Below are 17,009 nucleotides of genomic sequence, written 5' to 3' on the forward strand. Positions count from 1 at the left end.
TCTCAGCCTCGGCTTCGGCGACGATCGCGTCACCATCCATCCCAACCTTCTCCTAATCTGGGACCATTTCGGGGGCGGAAGTGGAATGAACCCCTATTGGGCACCTCCTCGATATCAGGCACGGATTCGCAAGCCCAGGGCCAAGAGGGTCGGGGGTGGTGCGGCGGCACCTGGGCTTGAGTTCCTGGGAGACTTGGGGACGATGGGGACCGCAGGACCCTGGCTGAAAGCCGTTCTCGCGGAGCCCTCCCGCAGCATCTGGTCCCCTCTCGCCGACCTGGGAGCCCCACTTTCCCACGGGTTTACACCGTGCTGTGGTTCCCCGCGCCCCGCAGCAGAAGCCAACGGCTCTTCGGCACTTTTATTAAAAACTAGTAAAGCGGAGAGTGCTCAGGGTATCCCTAGGCCGCTCTAGCCCCGCGGGACTGGGTCAGTTCCTGTCGCGCACGTCTCAGCCCGGGGGTGGGGGATGGGGATCGAGATTTTCGGGGCCCCAGACCCCGCCGATCACTTGCCCACCGAGTCGAATATGATGCGGTTCTGCTCGGCGCGCTCCCTCTGGCTCTGCGTCCGCGCCAGCTCCAGCAGGGTCCGTAGCAGGTGGAAGGTGAGGTCAATGGACAGCGGAGGGTCGTCCCGTCGCGGCCGCTCGCCTGTGATCGCGGATCTCCATCGGCCCTGCCCCGCGCGGCGCGGGAAGCGCTCCGCCAGCAGCAAGAGGAGCGCGCGGGCCCCGCCGCCGTGGTTCCGTGTCCCGGGGCTCCAGCGCAGACTTGGGTCCTGGACCCCGGCCGCCGCCGCCTCCGGGCTCCACTGGCTGCTCCCCGGGCGCAGTTGTGCCAGGAGCAGCAGCGCCGCCAGCAGCGCCGCGCGTCCCGCCGGCCTCATGGTACCACCGGCCCTGGACACACAGGCGCAGCGCAGGGTGAGGTGCGCCAGGGGCAGTCGCAGGGGGAGCCACTCCCCTTCCCGCGCACTTCCAGCGCCCCTGTCGGGCCCCTGCGACTGCTGCCCGGTGCCCACAGCCTTCCCTCCAGCCCCAGCCGCTGCCCAGTCCTGTGCCACCCTTTTCTCCCTCCCTCCCTCCCTCTTGGCGGGTCTCGGTGGGTGAGCTGAGCGCAGTCCTGGTGCTGAGGGAGTCTGGGCGGACGCTGAGAGCCACTCACAGTTTGCTGGAGAGCGTCTGTACCCTGCAGGAAGGAGCTCCTGTCTCGGTCCCTCGGGGCGGGCTGAGGGCGCCTTGGGGAACACGGGGTCTGTCCCGGGACTGCCGCCAGCCTTTTATAGCGCCAGGACAGCTCCGGCTGACGTCAGCGAGGAACATGCACTGATTGTAGAGCAATGACGGCCGCAGCTTCGAGTCCGAGTCCGACCCTTGCGGCTGCAAGACCCCGTGGGGCGCGTCTCTGGAAGTGACACCTGGCTCAAGAGAGGGAGAAGCCTGTTGGGGAGTAAAGATTGCTCCAGCCATGAGAGTCCTTCACCTGTTTAGAACGGCCAGCAGTGACCGGGGGGGCCTGTCCCCAGACCAGACTAGTCCAGATCTGCAGTCTTCTCTGGCACATGGAAAGGAAGACTGTACCGTGGGGCTGTCCATGGTGCTGACCTCGTCCTCAGCCTCTAGAAGGGGCCAGAGGCCTCTGGAGAAGGCTGTCCTGCTCAGACCCAGTCCCTTGCCCCAGCTATCAGTTCTGTAAATGGAGGCAATCAGGACAGCACTGCTGGCACTCAGCTACCATCATGGTACCCACCCAAGAGGCGTCTGAGGCAGCCTGAGCTGCCAGGATTTTTGATGTCATTCTAGCCCCAGGATCTAAATTCTAGGGCTGTCTGACTGAGGCACCATAAAAAAGAGGGCCTCTGGTTAGGATGCTTTCAGACAACAAAAGCCTGGTCCATCTGCTCCTAGGTTTGTCCCAAAGCAGAAGTTTAGCCAAGTTAAGTTTTCTCCTGGGAATCACAGCAGCAGTATTACTTTATCTTTGACCTCCAGGTTAAGATCACTGCGTAGGAAGGAAACTTGGGTGTCTTAAGTGTTTGAGCTGCTATAACAAAAATACCATAAACTGGGTGGCTTATAAACAACAAACATTTATTTCTCACAGTTCTGGAGGCTGGGAAGTCCAAGATCACGGTGCCAGTAGGTTTGGTGTCTGGTGAGGACCTGCTTTCTGGTTCACAGATGGCACCTTCTTGCTGTCTCATCACATGGCCTCTTTTGTAAGTGTACTGATCCCATGAGTGCTCTGCCCTCATGACCTAATCACTTCCCAAAGGCCCCACCTCCTAATACCATCACCTTGGGCATTAGGTTTTCATCATATCAATTGGGGAGTATACAAACATTCAAACTATAGCACATGGGTTCAAGTTTCTACTCTGCCCGTAACTCATGATGTGGACAGGTCACCTCACTTCTGTCGACCTCAGTGTCCTCATCTGTAAAAGATTGGGCTTAGTGGGCTCCAGGTTCTTTCCAAACTCTAGAAAACGGGACTCCCCAGTCGGTTTCTGCTGGGTCTTATTCATTGCCTCTGCAAGTTCCAGATTACCTATTTAGAAATATATTTATGGAGGCACCATATAAAGAGCTTCAGGGGCTCCCCCAAAATTGGAGCTAGACTAGGGCTGGGAAGGGTTAGAAAAACAGATGTGCCTATGCAGAGTGGGGATGAGTGGTACTTGCCGGGATATGGGTGTAAACTGAAGGTGACAAAATCATGGTTCAAGAAGTATTTATGGAGTGCCTACTATGTGGTGGGTATAAGACCATTACAAAGGTTTTAGTGATTTCAGTAGGAGTCAGGTTACATTTGAGAGTGAAACAGCCCACTTCAGAGTGCTAACCCCATTAAGTTCTGACCAGCCACCAAACCCTGTGAAAACCAATGTGCCCACTTTGAGGAGGTGGTTTGACCTTTCCAGGGTCAAGCTGCATCACTGCAAGCTTGAAATGATGGAGTGAGGCAGACTTAGAGCCGATGTGCCTTCCAGGACAGGTAGGAGTTCCAGATAACGGCGACACACTGGACGACAGCCAACCTACGGAACAGGGATGGCACCGTGAAGCAGCAGCAGACTAGGAGCAAGCAAGCGGGGAGAGATGGGAAAGTACAGTGGGAAAAGAGGGATTATTTCCAAGAACGTCCAGATTTAGCTCTCCTTCCTTCAGCCCCCACGGAGGGATGTGTGGCTCAGATGAGAGGAAAACCAGCTCGGGTTCTGGTGCCGGCCCAGAGCTCTGTCTCCGGGACAAAAGCCCCAAAGTTAACCCCCCCTCAGCCGCCATCTCGCCATGCATGGCTCCATTATTCGTACTCCTGCCCAGGCTCCTTCTAAATACACATCTGTCCATCTTGTCCAGCTGAGATCTCATCTTCCGAAAAATGTGCTGCCTGCCATATAAAGTAGCACCTCCTTCTCTTTATTTTAAATATACCTTGCTGCTCTAGTTTCAAAGAGCACTGCAAGGACCCTAAAGTTTCACTTAGTTCATAAGTCTATACTCCTTTTAGCTATGCTACTCATGTCCATTTTGACCCTGTCCCCTCTGAAGAGTTTCATGTTTTTCCCTGTTCCCAAAGCCCCCACACCTCCAATCATTTTAACCACTCATCTTGGTTCCACTATATCTTTTTATTGAGATTTCAGCAACTACCTTTATTATCTAGGATAAAATAATATTTTGCAGTGGACTAACCTGACCACATTCCTACTTGTCTCTTTGGTCTACCTTTCTGCCAAACCTAGGCTGTAGCACTGCCCCTGCAGACATGCCATCAAAGGCAGAGAGCCCAGGTGGGATGGAGACAAGGACTGTGGAGCAAGATCCTCCCTAGGAAGATGAAAGAAGTCAGTGGGCAGACACTCTGGGATGTTCTATAATAAAATGCTCAGGAGTCTGAGGAGCTCTGACCAGGGCAGAGTGTTCTGGGGGGTCTAAGGTAGTTTAAGGTTAAACTGAATCACTTTGTCTCCAACCGTTCATAATGTGCATCTTCCTTGAAGGGGGGGGTTGGGGATCTGTCATACCTGTAATGAAGAGGGACCACGTAGAAGTTGGCTAACTGCACAGCAGGCCAGAGCTACAAGAGAGAGAAGGTAAAGGTTGGTGGGCTGCCTCCATCACCTGACCCCAGACTCCCTGCCTTGCCTGGTCTGACTCCAGCTTCTACAGACAAGAATACGTTGCACAACTGGGTGAGTGCTTCCCTGAGTATGGTGCCCATGTGGGAATGAGAGAGTAATCCCAACTGAGGGATTTCTGTGTCAGAAGGACCCCCAGTCCCTGGCACTTCTGGACTCAAGAAAGAAGAAGAGGCCTCTGAGGTGTCAGCTCTTACATAGTAGTTGGTGATGAGAGCATCAGGATAATCCTGGGGAGACAAGAGAAGGAACAAGTGAACATTTGCATTTCCAGGCAGCTCAGACCTCCCGATCTGAGTAGCACATAGAGACTTCTGTTCAGAGAAGACACCCCTGCACCACTGCCCCTCAGCTCCTCTCCTCCAGAGCTGGGGCTCTGCCTGCACCTGCACCCTTCCCGTCCTCATGAAGCCCGCCTCATTTCCCTGGGCCTGCCGGCCTGCCATCCAGAAATCATCCCCTCACCTGCCCAGCTCACCTGCTGGAGTTTGGCCCAATTGTCCTGGGCTGACAGTCCATTGAGTGTCCCTACCAGTGAGAGGAAACAGCCCAGAAAGCATGGGGCAAAGCCCCCCTGGGGAAGAGAAATTAAAGCACGGTGAGCACCTAAACCCCTGCCCTCCCTCCACACAGCTCGCCCTCCCCAACTCCCTTTTCCTTGCGCTCACCTGATCCAACAGCATCTTCTTTAGTGCGTCCACCTTGGTGGTGCCAGGGATGAGCCGGTCCAAAACCTTGTACCAGCCTCCTACTACAGGGCCCTGAAAGTAACCCCCAAAGAGGGGAGCAGGGATGCAGGGGGGAGCATTAGGCCTTTACATCACAAAGCTCCTCCCCCGAATATTAGAAATCAAACCCCAGGGGGAGCCGACACTCAAGGCTGGCTTAGATGTGGGTCCAAGGGAAACTAAAGGATGACAGGGAACTGAAACCACTGTCCAATCCACCGGCAGCCCTGCTGTGGGCAGAACTTACCACAAAGCCACAGCCCAGGGAGACCATGGTCAGGGTCCGGCCAGTCTTGTGTGCCTGCAGACCTCGCCTCTCCACCAGCTGCTGTGAGATAACATCACCCAGGCCCATCAGAGACCCTGTGCAGGGTACACAGGTGTTGTCAGGACACCTCCCAGGGACAGGCTGCCATCCCAAGGAGGGAGGTAAGTCTGCTCACTGAATGAGGCTCTGGCACTCTGAGGCCAGGGGTTTCATTCTGGGGCAAATGGCCAGTCCTTTCCTGCTGCTTCAAGGATGGTAACACCTCCCCAAGGATGGTGATATTTCATATGTGTCCTGTTAGAAACTGGGATGAGCAGCCTTGAGCAAGCCAGGGCCCAAGAACACTGCACTGAGCAGTGAAGGAAAGTTGGACTCAGAAACCGCAGGTAGGGGAAGGAGAATCTGTGGTGCCAGGGGCTGAGACGACGCACTGACTGTCGGAATTGGAAAGGCCTTCCAGACGTTTTCGTGCAAACCCCTTACTCTAGAGTTATGGATGGAAATGAAGGTCCGGGACATCACATAACCAGTAAGTGGTAGAGCCAAGGCCAAGAACCAGGTGGCTTGATTTCCTAGACAATGTTCTTTCCAGGACGCCTTACTATGAACAGATCATGTACAGAACGCTAAGGAATCCTGGGGTTGTTTTTCCCCCCAGCCGAAGGCAAGACCCTGGCCAATGTCCTTCACCTTGGTTTTGGGCTCTCTGTTTGTGGAGAACAGCAAGAATAACTCTAAAACATAAGTGTTCAAATGGTCCCAGGCAGGAGGATGACTGGCTGAGCTGGTAAGAGTCCCTGCAAGGAAGGATCCTGTCACCTTCCAGCACAGTCAGGTACACCCAGACTTCCCATTCACAGCCTCCAACTGAGCTGCCAACAGGTATTAAGGCCATTTCTCCCCAGGTCTTTGCACCCGTTTCCCTTCCCCTCACTTGCACAGACACCCAGCTCCAAGCAGCACTAGTAGGACACCCACAACCAGAAACCAAGAGAGAAACCATCACTGTTTGGGCTTCCCTGGTGGTGCGGTGGTTAAGAATCTGCCTGCCAATGCAGGGGACACGGGTTTGAGCCCTGGTCCGGGAAGATCCCACATGCCGCGGAGCAGCTAAGCCCGTGCACCACAACTACTGAGCCTGCGCTCTAGAGCCCGCGTGCCACAACTACTGAGCCCACGTGCCACAACTACTGAAGCCCGTGTGCCTAGAGCCCATGCTCTGTGACAAGTCAAGCCACTGCAATGAGCAATGAGAAGCCCGCGCACCGCAACGAAGAGTAGCCCCTGCTTGCCGCAACTAGAGAAAGCCTGCGTGCAGCAACGAAGACCCAACGCAGCCAAAAAAAGAAAAAAAAAAAAAGAAAGAAACCATCACTGTTTACAGAGCCCCGTCAGTGATGGTGGTGTGATGGTTTCTAGCAAACACACACTTCTACTAGGGCCACTTGGGAGTGACCGTATGACCTTCAACTTGCCTGTCCATCACAGTGAGTAATGAGAGTCCCCTCCAGCCCCATAGCCACCACTGTCCCTGTGCCCTCAATTAGCACTGGGCAAACACATCCTCATCCTTGGCCCGGAGCTGGCTCTGACGTCCGTGCTGGCTGCACACTCATTGCTCTTCGCCCTCACCCCTGCACAGCCCTGCCCCTGTGCAGCCTCGTCAGAGGCAGCTGAGTAAGGCTGAGAGCTGGGGTCGGGCTGGGGCACCCACAGGTGACCTAGGCTGCTGGCCTCAGCTGCTGGGACCCCCAGCACACCCACCAAGGGAGCCCTGCCTCTCCTCTCCCTGAAACTCCCAAAGTGGTGGAGGTCCTTCCCAGAACACAGCTAGACACGGCCTCCCAGAGGGCAAGGACAGAATCCTAGACGTCTTTGTTCTCTTATCCCCCACCCTACCGAGCCTGGCAGGTGCTCAGAAAATAAACTGGGAGAAATGTCAGAGGTACCAGCCAGACAACAAGACTGCCCTGGGAAGCGCACAGAGGACGCCAAGTGTAGCCCAAAGGATGCACCCAGGCTCAAGGTGTGAGAAGCAGTGGGGCTGAAGGCTTGCTCTCCCTCCACGCAATTAGCACTTAACACCCTATCCCCTCTCCCTAACAACTTGGGGTCACCAGCTGCGTGCCCAGGGAGGGAAGGGAGCTGCTGTGGCCATGCATAACGGGAAGAGTGACCCTGACGAGGCCCGGGGAAGGGGGAACAGAAACACAGTCACTGCTTAAATGAAGGGACTAACAGTTTGACATTTGGCAAGATGTTTACAGTATACAAAAGGGCTCTCATACATTTAATCCTCACAAAAGGTCTGGAAGGTAGAGGTCACACCTCCATTTAATGTCTTTGAGAGATGAGGTGACTTGGTAAGGAGTGGAGCTGGAGCCTGAAACCAGGCCTTCTCTCAAGGGGGTACAGGAAGCCAGGGAATCCCCAGCAGAGGCCGAGACCTGGGCTCAGGGGCCAGTGGGCACCAAGAGGCTCCTGTGGCTGCTACTCACGGGTTGTGGGGGGGGGCCGTCCTGCCCAAACAAGGCCCCAAAGGCCCGCATGTCAAAGACACTTCCTGGACTAACGCACCTCCTCTGTCTTTTACTCCCCAGAATGTGACCACCTCTGTTCCTTATCACCTTGTGGGGAGGGCAAGCAGCAGTATTCTTGGGAAGGAAACAGTCACAAAGAGAGGGGTGTTTTCACTCTTCATGGCTTACCAACAGTCACACAACAAGCTAAAGGCAGAGCAGGAGTGAAAACCAAAGTCCCTGACGTGCAGTCCCACAGTCCTGGAAGCCTGCAGCCTTTGAGAAAGATGGATTCCAGGCCCCCAAACCATGCCCATCAGGCCTGAGAGACAACAAAGCAGCAGGAGTGAGTAGGTGGTGTGTAGCCTGTAGCCCTGCCAGTGCTGTCCATTTCAGACAGAACCATGCCCAGTTCCTCCTCTGGAGGAACACAGATCATCAGGCCCCGTGGGCCTGCAGCAGCTCCAGGGAGCTCTAAGGCTTTGGCCTAAGCACACAGCAAGGCCTTTTTTGGTCAGAGTGATTGTTTGAGCAGGAAGGGCTGACATCCAGATTCCTCATCCCACCTTCCCCAACCCAGAGCCCAAACAGACCCCAACCACCCTAGGCTCTGGGAGTCCTCTTGGACATATTTGGTTGGCCTGGACCCTCCAGTGCTCTGGCTCCCCTCTCCTTGGACTTGTTTCCAGGGGGCTGGGACTAGAGGCCTGCCGAGACATAATGCCTGAGCCCCGATGGGGCAGGACAAGGGGCTGCTGGGCAGTGATGCCCCAATGCCAGGCTGGGCGCAGAGCCCAGCGGGCAGACGCTGGCGTGGGTGTGACATCATGCCCCTGGGTAGGTGCCAGTTCTCATGCCGTCACTCGCCACCAGATTCAGCAGAGTGGGGCGGGGGGTAGGGGTTGGGGAGCGCCTGCATCTGAGCACAGATCTTTTTGGGACCACCTTCTGCCCACTAGTGGAAAAGCCCCAACTTCCATGCCCTCATCCTAGGCATGGGTGGGGGTAAGTTCTCTACTTCCCCTATTTTGTTCCTCTCCTGGCTTTTGTGTGTCGAGTCTTAGATGCAAGAAACCAAAGTATTAATGGAAGATGAGAAAACTGAGGGGCAGGAAGTTGGAATGAGGAGCAGGAAACTGTCCTTGACTTTGGGAGGCCTGGGTCGGCAGGTATAGCCGCTGGCAGGGGGCCAGGGTGCTGTCTCATTCCTCTCCAGAAGTCTCCAATAATTAAATAGCTGCCTGGGGTAGGGGCTTGGTCTGGCAGAGCGTGGAGGGAGCTGAAGCCAGCAGTGAGAGGGGAGCGCCTCCTCTGGGATGGTCGGAGTGCTCTCCCCACTCCTGGCCTGAACGCTTCCCACTGCTAGAAAGTAAGACAAAACGGAGGGTTCTGCAGCTTGTCAGGTACCTAAGCCCAGACCAGCTGGAACTATACTCAGCATTCTGAGGTCCCAGGTGTCTCAACTGCAGGGCAGTGCACTGGGAAGTGCCCCAGGTTCTAATGCCAGCTCCACCACTGACCATGAAACCTCATGCATATCACTCCTCCCTCGTGCCTCAGTTTCCTTCTCTGTAGTATCAGGGGCTGGACTGGATGGTCTCTAATGCCTGTTGAGCTCTCACATTCAGACTGCAGGGAAACCAGTGTCTGCAGAAGCTCAGCTGCTTCCACAGCAGGACCAGAGTGGCCTAAGATGGATGGAGCTGGGCCCCCTGGAGACTGGAAGGGCCCTCAAGAAAGGATGGGAGAAGGCTGACTCAGACTCTGCAGAACACAAAGCAGACCTTTGCCCAGGCTGCCCTGTTCCTGACTCTGGCTTGGCCCAAACTGGGTGTACCAGACACTTCTTTTGAAACATATCAGATCTTTTTGATTCACTTATCTCTTACTCCAGCCACCACTGCAGTTCACCTGATGGGTCCTTGTCTCAGGCCTATGCCTTACCTGGGGCTGAGCTACTAATGCTTTACCTGGGGATGATGCATGTGCAACCTGGTAGAGCACAGAGCACGGGTATCAACATCCCATATGGCAAAAACCTCTGACCAACGTGGGATGGAGCCGGTGGGTAAAGGTTTCTCCTTTTCTCCAGAAAAGACTATTCACCCATAAAGTCCTAAGAGGCATTTCAAAGAGCTTCTCAGTCAGTTTTAAGGGATTGAGCAGCCATATGCCCTAAGCAGAGTCCATCTGATAATGCATCCTTCTATTGGCTGTCCCTCTTTCCTCTCTCCCCACCATGGGATTACTTCCTAACGAAGTACGTGCAAAGAAGCTTCAGACTCTACTTTTTGGAGAACCGGGGCTAGATGGTTATCCATGTTCCAAATTTACGGCAAGTGGAACAAACCCAACCCAAACACCACTATAAAAATAAGAGCTTGTTCTTGGGTTGCCAACACTCATATAAAGGGCCAACTCCTGGAGCCTTTAAGTTTCTTGAGCATTTTTTTGATTTCTAAAGCCTTTTCAGAGATAAGCCCTACACTGACTCTGCGAGGTCATATAACTAAACTCAAATTCTAAATGAGGAAACTGAGGCTCAAAGAGGTTTATTTTCTTGTCCTGATTCACACAGCTACTAAGTGCTATGGCTCTGAGATTCAAACCTTGGTCTTCTAACTCCAAGTCTGAAATCTCTATTCTGTTTTCCAGTGTGATGAGCTATGCCATGGGACCTTAGGAACTCCTGTGCTGGGATCTAAAAACAGCTCAGTGAGCTAAATCCACTTCCCCCCTTTATTTGTAGTTTGATTCGAGTACACTGAGCAGCAGGGAAGGAAAAGTCTGAAAGGTCTGGGAAAGTCTGAGAAAAGTGCTACCTAGAGGTTGCTTCAGGGCTGAGATACTGGCACAGCCTCAGGACGACTGCGGGTGTGGAGCCACAGGGCTCTAGCACTGACAGACCAGCACCCCAGTTCAGCTACGTATCTGCACTTGGACCCCTTGGGGCTCTAGCTCCTTTCTTCATCAGCTGCAGATCCCTTGGGTAAGGAAACACAAGGACCATCCTTCCCTCCCTATTCTTGATGGCCACGAAGGGGAGAGGGGGAAACTTCCTTCCGGCAGTTAGGGTCCCTGAGGGAATCTGAGGCTGGGCAAAGGGCCCAGCGTGTCAGTTCCCATCACAGCCACCCAGTACAGCATGAGTCACCACACACGCAGCCAGGTGAGTCATGCAGGCTGACAGACACTCTGAGGACAGGATGGGGGATAGCTGGGCACAGGAGGCTGGAGAGGGGCCCAGGGAGGGGCAAAAGACTCCTTGGCCAGTTGCTCAATGAAGTTCCTAGTGCTGATGTGGGGCTATTCCAGTAACAGGACTGCTGTTGCATCCTGGCTTTCAGTAGCATCCCCCCCACCCCTTTTTAACAGTCTTCCTCTCAGAAGCCCATGGTCCTCATTAGAATCCTGTTCCCTTCCTCTAAACATAGGCAAGACCTTATCTTAACCGGTCACCCTCTCACTGCCCCAATAGTCACAGGCCTTCCAATCCTTCCCCCTATACAACTTATCTCTGTGCCATCTCCTCTCGTATTACCTAATCTGCAAAATGAGATGATAACAAATACAGGTAAGTCACTGGGTTACCTTTGTGAGGTTGCTACTCAATCACTGGATTTAGAGTAAAAATAAATCCTTGGTTAGTATGTTGTTTGAGGATACATCCATAGATAGTAAACTATAAGAAAAGCAAAAGAATGATATAAACAAAACTCAGGAAAGTGGTTATTTCTTAGGCTGTATGAATTAGGGACAGGCATTCAAGGGGTCTCAAAGCTGGGTACTGATACAGGAGTATTCAGTTTACTTTTATTTCAATGGTACATACATATCTTAATCATTATTTTATGTATTAAGATATATTTCACAATAATAACAATACTAAGAAAAATAAACTGGGGTAAGAATCTGATTCCAGCACTTATTAGGTGTGTGCTCTAATGTGGACCCAAGTAATCTTAGCCCACTTTGTGTCCCCACCTTTGTGGGGACCCTATGAGATAATGTGTGTTGAAAGTGTTTTGCACACTGTGAAATGTTAAAGGAGCCTTTGTTATTGTTCGTTTTCTAAGTTAAGGCCTCCTCGGGGCAATGCCTTTCTTATCCTAAGGGGATGACTCCTCAGGTTTGTGAGGACTTTCAGATCCTACTTTATAGCCAGGTCATCTATGCATACCCCTTTCCTTAAGAACAGACTTGGGGACCCTCCCTCCAGAACAGACTGGGGTGAGAGCCAATCCTTCAAGGGGTCTGAATAAAAGCAAAAAATGAGGGCGGGGGGTGCAGCGAGCTTCTGCCTCCCAGATCAGCCTGCTCTGGTACCACTAGGTCCCACAGGGACACTTACCAGCTGTCAGGACCTGTACTTTCCACGGGTGAGCAGTCAGAGCCCGCTGGTATGCCCGCCAAAGTGCCATGCTTTCTGTCAAGGCGAGAGAAGAGGGGGGTCACCCCCACTGCCCCTCTCCACAGTTAAAGAGACTTTTGTCCTTCCCTTGTGCCCACTCCCTCTCCCCATCCCGCTTCTAAATGGGCAGAGGCTTCCTGGACAGCTTCCTGTCACAGGGATCGCCTTAGGCAATCGGGGAAGAGAGGAAGGCTGTGGGCGGCTATGGCATACCGGTGGCCGCCACCCGCCACCCCACCCCCAGCCCTGAAGCAGGTCTATCTGGGGGCCTCTGTCCCGACCGAGACACACAGGAGGACAGGTTTGCTCTGGCTTTCAACCAGAGCCCGGTCGGTCCCCAGATTCAGACTGTCAGTTGGAACCAGCCCGCATCCTTCCTGAGCCCAACTCCACCCTAGAAAAACGGCCTCTGACTCCCTGGGCCTGGAACGGTCACACGCGCTGCTGCCGCTACGGGATCGCTGCACTTTGAGCCGGTGACCGCGAAGCTCTCACTACTCCCCAGCGCGCGAGCTCAGCCCCTCCCACGTGACCTGAGCGGCGGCGGGACTTCCGCCCCAAATCCCGTCCCTTCCGCTCGGCTGACCGCTAGGCTTTCCCCGGCATCCAGGGCCGGAATGGGAGTGGTTTCAGCCACTAATACAGCGGAGAAGGGCTCGGCTCGGTCTGCGCTGTCTTGGTGCGGGGCCCGCCTGCCCACCTGGGTCCGAACTCTGTCTGCTTCTGCCCCTTCTCTCCCGGGTGCACGGGCCTCTTAACCTGGATAGACTCTCACTGTTCCCGCGTCCCGGAACTGGCCAAGGTCCAGACGCCGTTCTCGGTCTCAGGAATCATAGTTTGGAAACTATTAGCCATAGTTAAATGCGTGCGTGTGTGTTACTTTAAAAAAAAAAAAATGTCTGTAAGTTCTTCACTAGCCTGAACTGTGAGCTCCTGAATGGGTGGAACTGGGTCTTGTTCGTATTTGTCGTCCTCATAGCAACTAGTTCAATGCTTTGTCCACAGTAGCCTTTAGAAATGCTGCGTAAAGATGACTGCTCCATGGAAATCATTCGGATTACAGATCCTCTAGTTTAGATACTGGTTTCATAACTAGCGGGTTTGCAGCCTTGGTCATCAGTAGACTTGAAGTTCCTCATCTGTGAAATTAGGGAGTTGAACTCTTTTTCAAACTGGGCTCCTCAGTTTTAGGGCTTTATAGATGTTTGGGGGAAGGGGTATCACAGGTTCTTCTTTACCTAAGCTTTTAAAAAATACATGTATACTTCTAGAAAAAGCCACATTTAAACAAGGGCCCACAACTAAAACTGTTAGGAAACCAATAGATAAGGTGATTTCCTAATCCCTTTCCAGCTCTAACATTCTAAAATTTTGTGAATATACTGCAAATCCTTTCTAGGGTAGTGGAAACATTCACAAGGCTGACACCCTTTGCTTAATCACCCCTAGGGAGCTCACACTTCAGGAGGCAACCATATCTGACTCTTTCAGGGTCTTTACCTGGCTAGCTCCAGCCACAGTTTACTCAATTCCTATATGATTAAGGCAGGGAGAATCCTGTAACAGATAACTGGAGAAACACAGTGAGGAAGCAAAGAGAATTCGATGTCACAAACATTTAACTAAAGCTTTCTATATGCAAAACACCATGCTAGAGGAATTTACACTAGTAATAGACCAAATGTGCTAAGTTGGAAAGTTGTATTCTGAAGTCAGACTATCTACCACCACTCAGTAGTTATCTGACCTTATTCAGACTGCTTAACCTCTCAGAATCTTTGTCAAGTAAAATGGGGCAATACCAACCTCAAAGGGTTAAATTAAGTAACATATGCTAAAGTACTTGAAATAGATCAGGTGCCTAATAAACTCTCATTTAACCTCTTTTCCTTCCTTTTCTCTTGGGAGCACATGGGAGAATAATTTTTACTGGAGAGATCTGGGAAGCTCCTTGGTGGAGGTGGAATTTGAGCCGGGGCCTTGAACAATGAATAGGACTTAGGTGGAGATGGTGGAAAAGGACACTCCAGGAGGAGGGAATAGTGTGAGCAAAGGCACAAAGGAAGAAAAGTACAGGAACCCATGGATAGTATAAAGTATATATCAGGAGAAAAGTTTGGAAGGGGAGTGGCCTGGGGCAAAAATGGCTTATGGCAGAGAAAGAGAGCAAGGGCTGAAAGCATTTTCCTGCTTTTCTTTTGGAGGATGAGATTAGGGCAGAGACCCAGCAGCAGGAGCAGGGCTGCCAACACCAACCTACAGCCTCAATGACATGGGTCCCCAGGCCCCATCTTTTCTACCACTGAAAGTGGGATTTCCTGAGGCAGTGTCAAGGGGCTGTTGTGTAGAATGAGCAAAGCTCCTCTGCAATGGAAAGCACTTCCCTACCAGTTCTCTCAAAAAGAAAGCTGGCATAACCTGAGCTGGCACAATAGGATGGTGCATACTTGGCTGCTTTGCATTGACGTGAGTTGTGGTCTCTCTGCTGCTAATGGTCTGGGTTGCCTCCAAATCTGTTTCCTCTTCTGTACAGGGAAGGAACTGAACTACTTGATTCCTTTCCTCTTAAAGGAGATTTTCTCACATAATGCTAAATTCCCTACACTGAACAGGCAGAAAGCTGTTCCCAGATATTTGGCCAATCAGTCTACAGCGTCAAAGTGTTCTGTTCCAGGTCGGCACTGAACTAATCTCCACTCCCTTAAATAGGAGCTGGCTATGTGTTTTTCCCTATTTCCTGAAGTCATCTGACTACTCCCTGCCCCAAACCTCAGGTTGTACTCTTATACATTCCAAGACTATGGTTTGCTTATTTCTCCTTGTGGGGTCTATCCTTGCTTAAGAGGCAATACTGCAGTCACTGTGAGTCTGCAACATCCCACAAGAGGACTCTAACAAGATGAGCTATAATACACTACTGTGCTTGGGTTTGAAATACCTCCTATAGAGTTGAAATAAAGTAGCTAAATATGTTTAATAAGTCAACAATGTGACAGTATAATGAAGGATCAAAAATCATGACGTGTAAAAGAATGGTTAAAGTAACTGAAGATATTTAATCTAGAGAAGAAAAAAACTTGGGAAACACATGATAGCTATTTTTAAATACTTAAAAGGGCAATCATAGGGAAGAGTGACTAGATTTCCTAACACCCATGGTAAAATTTATAGAGGTATACTGTTTGACTTGATATAAAGGAAGATTTTTAAAAAATGACTGTCTAGGAGTGCTCAAGAAGGGTCAGATGACCAGTGATTGGGAATATTTCATAAGTAGGAGCAAGTAAGATCTGGGCCACTGTTCTGTTGGCAGGGTGTCTGTGGTGTGTTCCTCAGTTAAGTATAAGCAGCTTCAGTGCAATGAATTACCATCACCCCCTTGTGGGCCTGTGTGTTGGGTACTCTAAAGAGGAAGTTAGGAAGGCAGTAATATTGGATCCTGGAATACAGTCAGACAGGAGCCTTCATGCAGATACCCTTTCCAGTTCTCCAAACACCCACTCACATGTGGTCTCAAAAACACCCAGTACCTTTACTTAGTTTTACCCACTTCACAATATGCTCAATATGAGCAATTTGACTCCCAAGCCTAGGTGAGGCCTGAGTGTTTCTCGTGAGTCATAGTTTTATGCTGAGGAGACTTGAGAGTTTGTGGAGGGAGAACCCCCCTGCCCGCGGGGGGCCGTGATGACAGAAGAAGTCTGTGGAAAGAGAGGGATCTAAGGAGTCCTGGGGAGGCAGGTCTAAAGGTCCAGGCCTGGCAGCTTCACTGTCCGGAAAAGCCCCAGTTCCTATGGCTGTGTGCACGGGGCCAGTTCTCGGCAGACTTCATCCTGAGTGTTCTGTGGGGACCACGACTAGGGACCAGGCAGAAGGCGATGGCTGGTTGGAGGGAAGCCAGGCCCTTGAGTGGGGGAGGCCGGCTGGAACATAGCATTGAAGTGGGCTCGGCTTTCAAGCTGCATACGGTGGCCCAGTGGACAGGTGAGTGCACGGACAAAATGGATCCGAACCAGCCCTGACTGCCCGCCAGAGACCAGCCATCCGTAGGAGTCCAGGTTTGGGCTGAAACGTACCTGTGAAGAGAAAAGAAAACAAAAGAGATGCTCACAGTTGTTGCTTTAGGGTGAGTCTTAGCTGTAAGATCAAAAAAAAAAAAAGGAGCCACAAACTGAAAGGATAGGAGGACCACGATGGTGTGAGAGGTAGGAATGAGAAGACGATGAATGAGGTATGTCTATCATGCTCTGGAGGATGAGAGTGCCGGAGCTGTTTCCCCCCCTTCACCGTCTCCATTACCTTTTCATATCCCATTTCACTGCTCACAGGCCCAGAGTTGGGAGGAGATGAGGTTCCTACCTTATGAATAGCTTCCAGCTGTAGCCGGTCCAGGCAGAGCCGCGTTTGCCCCTCGCCCTCCTGCATGCGCAGCATTGGTTCTCTGTGGGGCAGACCGTGGAATGAACCCTGGGGAGGAGGATGTAATAGGAGAGAGAAAGTGAGCAGCTTCTTAGTTTTGCATCTTTCTCCTGGAACTCCTTAGGGTTCCCTACTATACAAGGACTCAAGTTTTTTACTTTTTCTAATGCCACACCCATTCTCTTGGCCTCAATTTACCAAATCTGTGTCTTGAAACAGCAAGTAGTGATGGTTGACGGTTTCAGCATAAGTTCGAGCCTTGGGAGGGTTGGGGGCCCCGGATGAAGCAGAAGAGTGGTCCTGACCTTGAGGACTGTCCTGATATGGCATCAGATCTGCTTTATATATAGGCTACAAAGAAGAATGTTAGATTAGGTTCTATAATACTGAAGACTGAATAGAAGTAAAAGAGAGAAAACTGGTTTGGAGCAGGAAAGACTGTAAGTAGTATGGTTTTTTTTTTTTTTTTTTTTTTTTTTTTTTTTGTGGTATACGGGCCTCCCTCTGCGGGGGCCTCT

The 17,009-nt window shown here is 51.9% G+C and overlaps 3 protein-coding genes across 9 annotated transcripts in view; all 3 read right to left on the bottom strand.

The window, feature by feature from the left end:
- Window positions 1-70: 70 nt before the first annotated feature.
- UCN (urocortin) lies at window positions 71-1,978 on the bottom strand. The gene is made up of 2 exons (XM_007108388.4): window positions 1,167-1,978; window positions 71-901 (listed from the first exon to the last, which is right to left on the bottom strand). Exons 1-2 carry the CDS (start codon window positions 1,469-1,471, stop codon window positions 508-510), a joined length of 699 nt encoding a protein of 232 aa, XP_007108450.1. The 5' UTR covers window positions 1,472-1,978; the 3' UTR covers window positions 71-507.
- A 947-nt stretch (window positions 1,979-2,925) lies between these two features.
- Window positions 2,926-12,578, bottom strand: MPV17 (mitochondrial inner membrane protein MPV17). Of its 6 annotated transcripts, none has more exons than XM_007108386.4 (8): window positions 12,487-12,578; window positions 12,013-12,087; window positions 5,122-5,202; window positions 4,815-4,897; window positions 4,625-4,720; window positions 4,344-4,376; window positions 4,033-4,085; window positions 2,926-3,042 (listed from the first exon to the last, which is right to left on the bottom strand). In XM_007108386.4, the coding sequence occupies exons 2-8, from the start codon at window positions 12,080-12,082 to the stop codon at window positions 2,973-2,975; spliced, it is 486 nt and encodes a 161-aa protein (XP_007108448.1). In that variant the 5' UTR covers window positions 12,083-12,087; window positions 12,487-12,578; the 3' UTR covers window positions 2,926-2,972. The 6 variants fall into 6 exon arrangements, with proteins under 6 accessions (XP_007108448.1, XP_007108445.1, XP_007108447.1 ...); XM_007108383.4 differs by having other exon boundaries at window positions 4,815-4,907; window positions 5,122-5,237; XM_007108385.4 differs by having other exon boundaries at window positions 12,466-12,559.
- Window positions 12,579-15,580: 3,002 nt separating this feature from the next.
- Window positions 15,581-17,009, bottom strand: part of GTF3C2 (general transcription factor IIIC subunit 2) — a 21,522-nt gene continuing 20,093 nt past the window's right edge. For both annotated transcript variants that reach the window (XM_007108381.4, XM_028496634.2), the window contains 3 exons: window positions 16,690-16,842; window positions 16,432-16,539; window positions 15,581-16,148 (listed from right to left, as the gene is read on the bottom strand). In XM_007108381.4, coding sequence (XP_007108443.1) covers window positions 15,930-16,148; window positions 16,432-16,539; window positions 16,690-16,842 — 480 coding nt within the window. In that variant the 3' untranslated portion in view covers window positions 15,581-15,929. The remainder of the gene's footprint in view (window positions 16,149-16,431; window positions 16,540-16,689; window positions 16,843-17,009) is intronic.

Source organism: Physeter macrocephalus, chromosome 12 (assembly GCF_002837175.3).
Source record: "Physeter macrocephalus isolate SW-GA chromosome 12, ASM283717v5, whole genome shotgun sequence".
Lineage (NCBI taxonomy): Eukaryota > Metazoa > Chordata > Mammalia > Artiodactyla > Physeteridae > Physeter > Physeter macrocephalus.

Bases quoted from the DNA above. Each gene is read 5' to 3' on its own strand.
- UCN (XM_007108388.4), bottom strand. From the start codon at position 1,471: ATGGCTGGAGCAATCTTTACTCCCCAACAGGCTTCTCCCTCTCTTGAG. The intron at 902-1,166 runs GTGAGTGGCTCT...CTGTGTGTCCAG, and splicing joins CAGACGCTCTCCAGCAAACT to GGCCGGTGGTACCATGAGGC.
- MPV17 (XM_007108383.4), bottom strand. From the start codon at position 12,082: ATGGCACTTTGGCGGGCATACCAGCGGGCTCTGACTGCTCACCCGTGG. The intron at 4,377-4,624 runs GTGAGCTGGGCA...TTGTCTCCCCAG, and splicing joins ATTGGGCCAAACTCCAGCAG to GATTATCCTGATGCTCTCAT. The intron at 3,043-4,032 runs GTATGACAGATC...CCTGTTCCGTAG, and splicing joins GTGGTCCCTCTTCATTACAG to GTTGGCTGTCGTCCAGTGTG.